General features: G+C 30.6%; 1 protein-coding gene across 1 annotated transcript; it reads right to left on the bottom strand.

Annotated features, from left to right (window-relative positions):
- Positions 1 to 3,853: 3,853 nt before the first annotated feature.
- LOC109608723 (SET domain-containing protein SmydA-8-like) lies at positions 3,854 to 8,568 on the bottom strand. The gene is made up of 8 exons (XM_049965062.1): positions 8,364 to 8,568; positions 8,182 to 8,299; positions 7,862 to 8,075; positions 7,483 to 7,722; positions 5,055 to 5,153; positions 4,666 to 4,892; positions 4,459 to 4,609; positions 3,854 to 4,394 (listed from the first exon to the last, which is right to left on the bottom strand). Exons 1-8 carry the CDS (start codon positions 8,379 to 8,381, stop codon positions 3,953 to 3,955), a joined length of 1,509 nt encoding a protein of 502 aa, XP_049821019.1. The 5' UTR covers positions 8,382 to 8,568; the 3' UTR covers positions 3,854 to 3,952.
- Between the last annotated feature and the right edge of the window lie 5,905 nt (positions 8,569 to 14,473).

Genomic DNA, 14,473 nt, shown 5'->3' with positions numbered 1-14,473 from the left:
TAGTTTTTTTATTTATGTGTAATTTGAAAAATTAAGTAATAATTTTTTTCTCACGCCATACAAAAATTCTACATAATTTCTTTCAATACCGTCCAAATTTTCGTGATCTTCTGCGTAGAACATGACTGGTCCAGTTTCTTGTTTTGCTGTTCCTGGTCGAAAGGAACTGCGAAAGGGTCGTCTTCCAGACATTGTTAGCTGTTAAAATATTCGTCATGCTTAGTAATTGTAATGCAGCACATATTTTAAATTACTTTAAACTAAAATTACCATTTTAGTTTAAATCTATATTTGTATAAATAATTATTTTATAACTTACCTCATCACCTGATCTTCTTGAATTCGTATCCTTCTGAAAACATAAATAAAACATATATGATATATTACTAATACAATGCAAATCAATGCAAAATGAAGTTTCTGGATTCTATTTATTTTAAGACGGTGTTGGTACTTATATATCCTTTAAATGTTATGTGTTTAATTGTGTGTGAACATCATATGACAACTACTTAAAGAAATAGTTAAAATAAATACGTGAAACGTTGCAAATATCAAATATTACAACAAAATTGATATATGCGAATAGGAATATATATTTCAGTGGTTTTAACATTTTATATTTATTTTATTATATATTATTATGTATATTCAAAAGACGATATTGTAAAAAAGGAAAAGAAATAAATTAATATATGAATTTAATAGTACATTAAAATTAGTGAATCGAATGTTAATTTAAATTTTTAAGAACAGATTATTTCTTTAATCTGTTTCCTGACTCCGTGTTGCATTTTGATGCACTATTTAATGAATATTATGCCATACTTCTACCTGTCTCTTTTCAAGATTACATGTTATACGATTAACGTAATAAAGTAAACTTAAACTATGTATAAACTTTAGTTCGCCGAGTAATTTGAGCTCATATTAAAATATCAAAAATGAAAAGACATCATTTCCTACAAACTATAATTTACAAAACAATAAACTCACCTTAGTTAATCTTGAATGTAAATATTTATTTCCAAAAAAAAAATTCCAAAAAACTTGATATTTTCAGAAAATTAACTTAAATCGACTAGAGACACGTGTTGTTTTGATTTAAAAAAGCCTCGTAGTATTTTGTAGGAGATTTAATTTGCAACAATCCTGCACCTTGTCATTCCAGTACGTTATGACAAAATAGAGTGAAATATGATCTTTCTATCAACTAATATTTGATTTTGAGCTGAAAGCTTGTATGTTTTCATCAGGAAACCTTTGTATGTGATATTTTCGCTTCAGTTAATTAAGTGATGTCGATATCCGGAATAAAAAGGTGATATTGCTAGCATGCACCTGACAATTTTTGTTTTGTCGATTGCCATTAAGGTCATCCTTATAAACAGCCAGGCCAAAATGTGGATTCCTAATTTCACCTGTGGAAATTGTAAAAAAAATTGGAAGGATACAATAGAGGAGAGAAGAGTGTCTTAAAATTTACTCTACCAAGGAACCGACCGATCATGAGAGTAATTATGATTCATGAAGTTGGACATTCCTTCTTCCACATTTCCTATGCCACATACCTCAATATTTCTTATATATCCCTCTCATCCAGAGGCTATGGTAACTGCATGTGACAATTTTTTTACCATATAAATATTTTAGATATTTATGTCAACTGAAAAGATTCAACAAATAACGGTTGGGCTGAAAAGTTCGAGGCTAGCATAGAATTTCACGCTGCATAAAGTAATAGCATGATTTTTTCGTTTCAAACGCAACCTCACAAAAATAAACAAAAGGAGTACAGGAAGACTGAATAAGAGAGAATTGGACAAAGCCTTCTTTTTTTTAATAAAATTGGATCAACATTTTGCATTTTCTAATAAAATTAAACATTTGAGGACTAATAATGTAGGACCGAGGGATAACAGTTTATATGAGTGTGGTCCACATTTGGATCAAGGAGCGTTTCTTTGTCAAGTGACAATGTCATAATAATTTTGGTAGTCGCTGTTACTTGATTAGTTTAATAGGCCCTTTTATCGCAATTCTTGAACGATACAAATTATCACATATACTCCTTCTTAGTAGGGGACTTTAGTTATTACATATACACAAAAAAATGTATTAACACTAAACAATTTTGTTTCTTATTCTTTCTTGAGATTCTATATAAATAGGTAGCGTTTCATGTTCACAATATGTAGGTATTTTTCCAAAATGTTATATGTCATATTATATTATATACAAATGTTTTTCCTGCATTCGTATTTTTCGTGATACCAAGACTCATTTAAATCACACACAACATGACAAAAATTGAAGAATGACTTTAACATCATTCAAGCATCAAAATAATATTTATAACAACATTAGTTACGAGTTAGTAACATATTTCTTTTTCGTGATCAACATGTCGAATTTTGAGTCAAATGAACAACATTTGAGGCATGTGATGATTTTCTTGTTTTCTTGTTTCTTGTTGTTTCTTCTAGTCGAGAGTTACAGCGATGTTATTTATAAAGAACGCGAAAATCGCGCAAAGAAATTTGAAAATAAAAAGAGAATTACAATCATTATTGGACGAAAATTATTATTTTCGTCCAATAATGAAACAACAAAAAGTGATGGCGGAGTAGTTGAATGTCACTCGGCACGCCATTTCCGATCACCTGAGAACCATGTTAAAAATACAAAAAGTTAGAAATTGAATTCCACACTAACTGAATGACAAATGAAACACGAAAAAAGAGTATGAAATTATGCTTTTACTCTACAAAAGAAAGGATTTTTTGCATCGGATTGTAATTGGCGATAGAAAGGACATCTTCTTAAACACAAAATGTCATGGATAACGCCAGAACAACTATCATCATCGAGTACAAGACCTGATCGATTTGACAAGAAGAGGATACTATGTGTATGGTGGGATCAGTAAGGAGTAGTGTCCTGCGTCCTCCCCCGACAACAATTGGATCCACGCATTCATCAGAAAACAGCCAAAATGTACTCGAAGATACGGAAAAATCATTTTACAGCATGACAACGTTTCTTAGCATTCAGCCAAAGTGCTGAAAGAAAGGATTTTTTCACTTGATTAGGAACTAGGCCACTCGTTGTATTCACCAGACCTAGCCCTTTCTGATTATCACCTCTTCTCCGCGATGGAACACGGACTGTCTGAGCAACACTTCACGCATTTGAGCACTTATTATATTAATATTTGACATTATAAATTGTGCAATTGTGCGATTTCAGGACATCTAGCAGTTACGTCACGGGATGAATTCACTTCCCTATATTATCTCCACATGATAAAGAACGATTACGAATTAAACTGTATATTATTTATTTAAGACATGATTGCAGATCATTAAATGGCGTACTACCTCTCCTAAAATTTTTAATAGAAAACAATTTAAGAAATATAATGAAGAAAATTTGAATAGAATTAATTTATAAAAGGTTGGAAAGTGCCAAATTAATGAAGTAAAACCATCTTCTCCAATTTGTGTTCACATTTTCAAAAATTAAGGACAAAAATTGAAGACAAATTTCTTAAAACTTGACTCAATCTTAGCAAAGGTATTTAGCGATAATTCTCACAGGTCCAAAATCAATCAATCAGCAATCAATTTTTTAAAATGTGTTCAGAAAAGTCTAACAGGAGATTTATTGTTAAAATTGTAATTTTGTCTATGGTTTCGAACCCATCATCATAATTTTCTCTAATAGGTGTCTTTAATGTGCACAACATTATTATCACATTTTTGGTACAATAACTGTTCTATAAAATTAAATTAAGTTTACAAACTAAACATACAAATTTCAACATTAGATAAGCTATTATTAATCAAAAATGCAATTACTTAATATTTTATTAATTTAGTAATGTATTAAATAAAATGAACAGTTTCTAGTATTAATACTGATAACTGAATTACTCTAAATCATTCCAACGTTAAGCATTTTCCACCATAAGTTCGAAATTGTCAGTCAATTGTTGATGTGCCATTTGTGCGATCCTTCCTATTTGACCCTCAGGCATGCCGAGCGGTTCGTTTTTCAAAATTTCCGCGGCCTTTCCCAAAATATCCATGGCTTCCTTCATTTTAGTTCTCAAGGTTTCTTTATCGATGACCTCGTTTTGGTATTGATGTCGGGCCAAAATTAACATTGGAGAGTGTAATTCGTAAAATGTTATTCCTCTTATTCTCGAGTGGCCAGGTTCTATCACATCTAAGACTTCCAAAAGTAGTTGAGCAAGTTCGATTTTTCGTTCCAGCAGAATATCAGGTAAGTCGTCTATGGTGTAACCTTCAGAGTTGCCATAAAGTTGAATGAGAGAATATCTTAACATTGTCATGTAGGAGCTTTTGGGATGCAACACCGACCGATACTTCCTATAAAGTACAGGAAAAACAATATTGTTTTGAAATCTTTATTTGAATAATGTAAATATGTTACCTGTAAAGTGATTCCCTCGCTTCTATACCTTCAGCTCCAGCCAAGTGTTCAACCGCATCAATATCTGCCTGAATCGCGTCATAAACTTTCTTTACAGCAAGCGGACTTGTTTTGAACTCGCAGTGGGTACATTTCCATTCTGCCGCATATTCTGCAAGTCACCTCATTGGTAAGTACATGCGAATGAAATTAATATTTTTTACTTACCTAAAGGTTCTGAAGACACTATTACACCGTTATCACATTTGTTGCATTTAAGTGTACCGCAGTGCGTTCCAAGTTCAGTTTTATCCGAACATCTCGAACAGGTGCAATCGAAAAATTTGCTTTCCTTCAAATAAACCCTGCGTACCAATGTGGGCCACAATGAATATGTATAACTGCTATAAAGCTCGCCTCCTTTTGGCACATCTGTTGCTGCCCTCACTGTGACTCTGAAACAAGCCAAATTATTTGTTGTATTTTAAAAGGTACTAAGCAAAACAAATTACTCGTTGAATTAAATTTGTACTTGGCTCTGTTTATAAGTTATATTTTAAAACATAATTTTACTGAGTAAAGTCTGACTCAAAATAATTTATCAGTTGGGTACTTACCTAAAATCGTTTTCGTCATATTTTCCGCAACAATCGATGGCATGATGTATATTGGAAACGCAGTTGTGGGACATGATAGCCAATTTTGGATAGAGACATCTAAAATTGAAATTGTAAATATCACATAAAAATGTAAAATATTATACCACACAATTTTTACAAAATTTGGTGTGTAAATTATTCTATATGGGGACAAAAATTATAGATTTAGAAAGTTGTTTGTCGATGAGTCGATTTTTGTGATTGTGTTAAATTTGTAAATATAGAGGATTCTTTCAATGATTTCAAATGTGATTCGCCTAAGTTCGTTTGATAGAAGGTGTCTTTTCTTAAAAGAGACAGAACTTTCATTTGTGGAAGCTAGTCTGAAGAAGGTCGTTAACGACGTGCAAGATGTTGAGGATGACGTCGAGCGACAAATGAACGTCAAGACCACAGTATTAAAACTTTAGGTCCAAAAGATAGCTTTATGAGACTCATTCAATTGTCCACCACTAGTCTATAGAAGAAGGAATGATTTTTACCGGTATTTTGCTCGTTTTTCTTATCATCACAAGTTTGTCATTCCTCTCACACAGATTGGAGCAGAGAACGATAGCTTTGAAATGTAGAATGGTATAAATTCGTTTTCAATGACGAATACTACTTTGTTGCAAAATCCACATTTTTTATGGAGAGGTCTGTATATCAAACATCTGGAGAAATTTTTATTAAACATAATTTGACAGCCTAACGAAACATCCAAAAAGTCGTGGGAACATATTTTTGCTGCTTTATTATAGAACTCTTTTGCCGTGACCAGCAAAATCTAGAGCTAGGAGAATTTTAAATTCTTCAACAAAACTTGGTGAATATTCAATATAGTATAGAATTGATATTTTAGGATGGAATGGATCACCTCATTAGATCAATGCCAAGGATAATCAGTGAGTGTATGGATTCTAGTTAAGATCCAACTCATTATTAGTTTTAAAAATTATACTGATGAATATACACCAAATTGTTGTCTGAATTTTTAATTATTTACTGTTCTCTATTACTCCAAGATATACACAAAAAATGAATCCTCTGAGTATGTGAACAGTACATGATACATAGTCAAAATAATACTATTATAGAGTATAAAATAACTGTTTTAAATATAATATTGTATCTATTTATTTATATTAATCATATAATGTATTTTTAACAAATTTAATGTGGTTAGGCCTTTCAATTATATATTGTATTGTAATACGTTAATAGTTTCAGTCAATTAATTAAGAAAAACTTGATTATTAATGTTATTTTTTCTATTTCTTATACATATTTACTACAAATTACTTTTATACCATTATAATTTAAGAGAACATACTCCAGAAGAAATTGAATTTTTCAACTGCGAAATTTATGTATTTATTGCGGATACATTAAAGCGTTCTGAGTGTGTTAATACTAAAGTTTTAAAGAAACAACACTTAACAAATAAACCACAAGAAATCAGAGATCAACAACGGATAACAAGCCAAAGACATGACAAACAGATTGGAAGAGGGACACGTTTACCACATTGTCTAATATAAAAAATCGACTGGGCCTAATTGTCACTTCTAGAACCAACAGAAGACGATTAGGAAACTTATATCTACATGGGATAATTGACAGAAAAGTTCCACATCTAAATAAGATCGATTGAAATTTGCTAGATCTAATTTTAACGAAAACTATAATCACTATTGAAAAAATATCATCTATAGTAGGGAAACAAAAATAAATATGTTTAGATCTAATGGTAAACAGCATGTAAGATGAGGAAAAAATGTAGAATTTAATTCTAAAAATACAAAGTACTGCGAAGCTTGGTAACAGAAACATACATGCACTGGTGTAAGTCTATTATTCTAGATAAAAAATTACATGTCAAAGGAATATATATGGAAATACTTAGTATACTTATGCCGAAATAAATATACCCTTAAGTACATCTATCAGCAAGATAATGATCAAAAAGACACAGCTTAAATGGTGAAGCAGTGGTTATAAAAAATAAAATTGATGTATTTATTTCTATTATTTATTTCTATTAAGAAAACGTCTAGTAAATAAATATTGTGGAAAGACACGAGGAGAGTTTGGTACCCTTATACCAGTTGAGCTGTGTCAGAAATTAATTGTCTCTATGCCAAATAAATATGCACTTGCCATTAAAAACAGAGATCATTCAATTTTATAAATGAAAAATATTTTCCACATTTTAGATATAAAATAAATATTTGAAGTTTGAATATATATTTATTTTATTATAAAAGTTAAAATATAATGTTTTTTCTGTACCTGAGCTTTTATTATTTTTTATATGAAAAAATTATGATTGTAAATACTATTAAAAATGTCAAAAAACAATAAAACTTTGAAAAATGTGAAAAATATGCTAACAATAATATTATACCTTATTGGTGATCCAACTGGAGTCCTTGCTTCGAAAGCGTTGACTTCGATGATCCCACAAACTGTATGTATCAGATCTTCAGAAAATCTGTCAAGTTTACATGGACCTCTCAAATATTGTACAATGTTCACATCATTAAAGTTCCAAATAGGTTTTTCCTTTCTGATATCATTATGTGCCTCCATCATTTCTACCTCTTCCTTCCATCGTTTTGGATCCTTCTCCTTAGCCAGTAATACTCTAAAAAATGAAAAAAAAATGATTATTTCAATTAAATAAATTTATTTAATATATTTTTTCCAATTCAATAAATATTTAATTTCTGTTCAAATTATACTTCAAGATTCAAAACTAAATTTAAATTTTATGCAAATTTTACCTTAAAGGTACTATACATTCGTATTGCAAACATATTTCTGTCGGATCTGCCACTGGTTGAAATTTGACGCCGGCTTTTGTGAAAACATCACATTCACCATCACGATGCACCGATAAATTTTCGCAGTCTTGTCCACAAACTGGCCAGCTACATTTCGTACACAGTACACTACAATCTACAGCCGAACAACATCCCAAACAAACACATGCTGTATCTGAAAGAAACAGACACACTAAAATTAGTATACTAATACTCTTTATTGTGTATAATAAAATACTAGTAGAACACTTTTATATAATTCATTGAAATGTTTTAATTACCTGACTTGGGACCATACGCAAACGGTATTTCGGAGAATATAATATCACCGGGTTTTAAATCTTCACTGGCAACAACGTATCTACCCACTTGATCATTGGTCTCAACAGAAAATCTTTCCTATAACATTTATAATATCACATTATTAGTCGTGAAAAATGTAATGCATTTTATTCGTTTTCACCTTATTTTTGTCGGGCATGTTACTTAAAAACGACAGTAGTCTAGCAACACTTGAATATCACCTCGACTGATTACTGTTACTGTTTTGTCAGTTTATAATTAACTTTTGGGAGTCGATCTGCACACCTCTTATATTCTATTTAGCCCGTTCACGATTATTCTAAAATGTTCTTTCTAATTTTAGGTTGGCGCACTAGGAAATTTATTTATACCTAAAAATTCCAAAGAGCAAGAGCAAAACAAAAACAATACGCTTTTAATTTTTAAAATATTTTTATTATATTAATTCTAATAACTAAACAGATACGCAATACTACAATTCTTTTATTTACAAAAATTATTTATAGTCACATAAAGTGAAGTTCTTAATGAAAAGGTAAAAATTTATTTGTAACTAATTTTTAAATATTCTTTATTAAATTTTGCATATAGTAATACAATATTGTTTAAAAATTATTCATTAGTGTTGGTTTTTCCTCTTTGCACAATTTTTAAATTGATTCTAAACACTTATACTTCAGTTTCCCGAAAGTGTTTGAATCCCTGCTATAGAGTCACAGTTATTCATCAGTCAGTCATTTCATCTCGCCAAACCAGCATGGACTTATACGTTCTCGCTTCACAATTTCGAATATTACTTGCTTCTTCCAATATACCGCTGAGATTTTGTCACACCCTTTTATTAGCCGACGATGTGAAAACATTTAATCAAATTGATAGCAGTGTGACATTCCAAACATTGAGACATCGATAAGCGCATCGTTATGCATTATTCCAAAAATTCGTCAAAGTGTGGATTTCCTTATTTTAATAAGGTAAAGGCTTGTTATACACTGATGAGATTAATTAGATGTGTATTTCAACTTCAAGCTGTTTTGTTAACCACACTAATTCGACATATGGGCTCATATATAGGAACTGTAGAGATTTTACAAATAGATCAACTTTAAAAATTCTCTTTGAATCCCTAATGGGGGTCTATGGATCTATTATCTGGTATCTCATCTACTATATACTATTCACATCCGTTGTATTAAGGCAGTCCAACGAAGATATCTTAAAGATTTGAATTTCCTCAGACCTAGAGACTTAGATAATAATATTTTTCTCAGTAATTGTCATTCTTCTTCTAGAAACACGACGGGAAGTCGTAATCCTGAAGTTTCTACATGGGTTACTCCATAATAAACTCGACTGTCCATTTTTTTGTTTATGTTCAGTGTCCAAACTCAAGATCAGTTAGGTTGTTTTATCATCCATCGTGTTGCACCAATTTGTTGAAGAAAGATCCAATCACCCTCATGTCAAACATTGTAAATGTAATCTACTGAAAATGCGACGTATTCTATGACTTCTTGGAAAATTATTAATAATTTTTTAGATATAATATAATATTATATTAATATATTAATAATATTATTATTATCGGAAATGATACAGAGACCTCGACTAAGAGAGCCACGACGTGTGAATGTTAAAATTCATTACATTTATTCAATATTGAAAAAAAAATAAATAATTGTTTATACTTTTAATACTCATGAATAAACAATAACAATAAAGGGGGAAATTATCATTAAAATAACAATTACCCATCCATTTCCAAGTCGTACGTGACCTATCAATACAAGCAATTCAATAATCCTGAATAAATATTCAATATTTAAAAAATCTTCCCAGTTACAAGTTGCCTAATGGTCTTCAATTTTACTGTGGATAACCGGTACTTTACACGTACACGTTGTAAAGGGCTTAAAATAAAATTTAGTGTTTGTGGTAACAATGTTGTTATTATTAGAAATCTATTTTATGTGTTTTTTACAAGTGAAAAATTATGATCAAAAAATAATTCTGTGGTGCTTAAATATATATGTTTACGGAGAAAATATATAGAAGAAATAGAGAGGAAAAAGTAGAAGAATAGGAAGAAGAATAAGAGAAACTATATACTTAATCTTAGTTAAACTCTAAAATGTAAATTACTTTTTCGTGTACCTAATATGAATTTTCGGAATTGTTATTAAGTAAATTAAAAATTCTATTCTATACTTGCACAAAAAGTGTATCAGTTTTATTAATACTATCTATAGAAAATGTATCTGAAAAATTAAATCTTTCTTCAGGTTTAAATAATTTAATATTAATTTTTTATCTGTTATATATTTTCTAGATACGTCTCTGAGTCATTATAATTTCTTTAATTAAACCAGATAATAAATGATAGGTTTTTTATTTCATTTATAAATTCAAATTTTCATTCATTCATTCATTCATCAATTTAACAAGTAATACAGTGACCCTCTTTCTAAGCAAATATAATTTTTACTAACATAGTTTTGTTTCTTTCTTCATTTTTGGGCAATTTGGGCGCACTGAATACGGAAATCATAAGTTAACGATGTATTTTTTCAAATGATTATTATATTTAAACTAGCCTCCAGAGTAAGGAACAATCCTGATCGAGAGAGATTTCGTTATAAATGTAATTAAATTATTTGTCTGCTAATACTATTATTTAGACAGTGTAAAATATAATTGAGTTACAAGCTATTGAAATTCCAATTTTTTAAAAATGCTAATAAAATGCATGACTAATAAAATGCATTTAAAAAATTGTATTTACTAACGGCGTTTTGTTATTAAATTAAAACCAATCTTGAGGAAATGAGACTGAGAAGTAGGTTGCACAGAACTGCAAAAGGTCCAGTTTGAATTTGCTGGTTATGTTTCATCGTATAGAACAGATACCACTGGTATAGGATATAAGGATTTATTTATATACTTACAGAGATATATTGGGTTGGTCATCATCTCGGGCAGTACCGCTCCACAAGCCAGTGGTGGCGGGAAGCCAACGGATCAACTGCAAGCCCAATCCTCACCCAGGGAGGTTCTAGGACCTTCCTCAGATTGGGCTTGTTCTTCCGGAACCAGTTGACAGGGGGCTGGCATCTTTGTCAGTCCCGTCTTCTGGTTAAGCTCACCCGTATATGTCATATATACGCCCTTTCCCCCATATGTGCTTGCAGATATGGTTCCCATTTGGTCATGATCTCCGGATCGGCACCCGGAGAGGGGTTTACACTTTCCCCTCTCTGTCCCAAAAAAAAAAAAAAAAATTGGGTTGGTGACCCCAGGACGGATCCACCTTGTCGTGGTCTTGGGGCTCTGTACCGCTCCACAAGCCAGTGGTAGTGGGGAGCTAACGGATCCAACACCTGCAAGTCCAATCCATCCCCAGGAAGATCTCTGATCTTCCTCAGATTGAACTTGTTCTTCTCGAACTAGTTGACAGTGGGCTGGCGTCTACGTCAGCTTCAGTCTTCTGGTTCAGCTCACCCGCATACGTTTACACGCATGCGTTTTCCATCTGGGTTGAGATCTTTTGGATCGGTACCCGGAGGGGGGTTTTCTGTCTTCTGACTTTCCCCTCAGCAAAAAAAAAAAAAAATTGGGTTGGTGAAAAAATCCATTATTTTTACATGAACTTTATATAACACATTTCGGATTGTCCGATTTGGGCCATTTGGCATACATGATAGTTGGGCAAAAATTTTTTGATAGAATTTGATTTTATTATTCAATATAGTTGCCTTCGAGGGCGTCCTTTCAAATCGATACACTTATTCCAGCGATTTTTTAACTTTTTGATCCTGTCCGAAAATTAAAATATTAATTTTCCGGGAGGTCTGCAAAATACTTCTCCGCGGGCTGAATTTTTTATTGATGAGCCATCTTTTGAGGTTTGGGAAGAGATAATAGTCCGATGGATCTAAATCTGACGAATAAGGTGGATGGGGAAGCAACTGGAGCCTTAAATCGATGCTCTTGTGTGCCGGCGCATTGTTTTGCAAAAACAAAATTTTGTTTCGCCTCATGTAAGGCCGTTTCGCAGCGATTTCGGATTTCAATCACTCCAATAATGCGCAGTAATACTTACTGTTGATGGTTTTTATCTTTTTCGAGGACCTCATAGGCAGTGGAGATTTCGGCCACTACGAAACTCTCGGACTCAATATTTCACGGTGTAATCTGAAGGAGCTTAGCCTCATATTTATCCAACTTTTCTTTTGTTTCTTTCGCTGTTTTGCCTCTTAACAAATAATGTTTTATGAGAAAATAAAAATCATGATGTTATGTAATTTTTTAAAATGTACGCCGTTTACTTGCTTCGCCTTTATATTACGTATTTCTTATTTTAGCCTTGGGGTTATCTATATTGTGTGGTTTTCAGTGGTCAGTGTTAAATTAAATTAGTGTGAATTAATAAATAATTTGTTAATGACAATAAATAGTTAAGTGTTAATGTTAGTAAGAATTAATAAATAATTATTTGTTGTAATTTCAGGAATTTATTATTATTAAGTGTTTCTAAATAATTATTATATTTTAAATAATATAAATAAATTACAATTAGATAATGTATTTGTAGATATGAACTATGAATCATAATGCATACTTAGAACAATTAATGAATAAACGGGCTACCGATAAAACATGCCTTATATATATCGTAAGAATACCTAAAACTTGTTATGAATCATGCCAATTAAAACCATCTATCTTTAAAGTGAATAGTTTTTTCATACGACTCCTTTACATTAAATGGGAACATAAATAGTCAAAACTGATGTTATTGAGCAGAAGAGAAACCCTATGGAATAACTAATACATGAGCCTGTATAAAATAAGAAAGAGTTGTAGAAATATTTTTCTTTGATGCCAATCTTAATGAAGCAAGGTATTTTCCTTTTCACCACGACGAACTTATACTGTGTCGGATATTCTCAAATCTCTTCTTCTCAATTAGACATCTCTTCTTATTTTTCCCGGTCTTCATAACGCTGAATTGTAATTTTTCTTACAGTTCGAATAATGAAAAAAAGTAAAGTGAAAGGTTGCTATAATTTTGTCTATTGAAAATTAAAAAAATACGTAATTTTTTAAAAGATTCAGTTACAAAGCAGACACAACAATAACAGAAAAAACAATAAACATTACATACCTCGCAATACCCTTATTTTATTAAGTTGCTATAATTGTGTCCATCACTATATAACGTATTGTAGTTTAAGAAAATATTATTAGTTAGAATATAGCAGAAAAGAACAAATATTATTTCAATAGTTCACAAATAAAATAGTTAGGATTATAATATTTAATATTATAAAAAGTTGCTATATTAATGACCACCACTGATATTACAAAATTTTCAAAACACCACATAATTTTTAAAAGGTTTTAAAATTTAGAATTATTTAAAAACCGATTATATTGAAACCTTTTTACAGGTTCTAAGTCGCTGATTATGAAAATTAATATAATTTTTGAAAATTTCGGCGACACTATCGCCCTCTATATAATAAGATGTTTTACCATTAAACGGGTATTCTGTGATTAATAAATTGCCATTATGATACATTTGATATAATTAAAAGGGTAAAGTTGCAGAATCGGTCACTCTAAGAAACATTATCTAGCGCATGCGTCGTGAGGCGCTGATTTCGCGCATCTTGAACATTTTGAAGTGCAGTGTTGTCGGTTTACAACGGTCAAAATATTCGAATCATTTTTTATGGTTGAATTATTGTTGTGTTGTTGTGTATGTATTATACTTTTTATTTTTTTGGTAAGTATATTATTTCTTCTAATTTGATGATTATTGCTCATTATTAAAATATTATACTTTACAGATTATATTCTCATGGCGTTTTTAAAAACAATATATTATTCCTATTCTTCTGCTAATTACTTTCTTAATTTATTTGTATACTCATTTAATATATTTTACTTTATAGATCTTTCTCATTTTTAAAATATTTTACTTTTATTCCTTTAGTAAGATTATTTTTAATTTGTTAGCAGTCATATTTTAAGTTATCTTACTTTATAGATTATTTGTGTGCTGCATTTATTATTTTTTTTGTACAATCTTAATTTATTGATACGGGTCGTTAATTAATTAATATATTTTACTATATTGATAATTGTATTGTATTTAATTAAAAATGTTTTTAATTTTTATTATTTTTTAATTTATTCCAATTTATTAATAAATTTATACTATATTTGCATTGAACAATTTTTTTCAAGTTACATAGACCATGACTG

Source organism: Aethina tumida, chromosome 1, assembly GCF_024364675.1.
Source record: "Aethina tumida isolate Nest 87 chromosome 1, icAetTumi1.1, whole genome shotgun sequence".
NCBI lineage: Eukaryota > Metazoa > Arthropoda > Insecta > Coleoptera > Nitidulidae > Aethina > Aethina tumida.
Note: the sequence above shows the minus strand (reverse complement) of the source record. Positions and strands in the feature narration are given on the sequence as shown.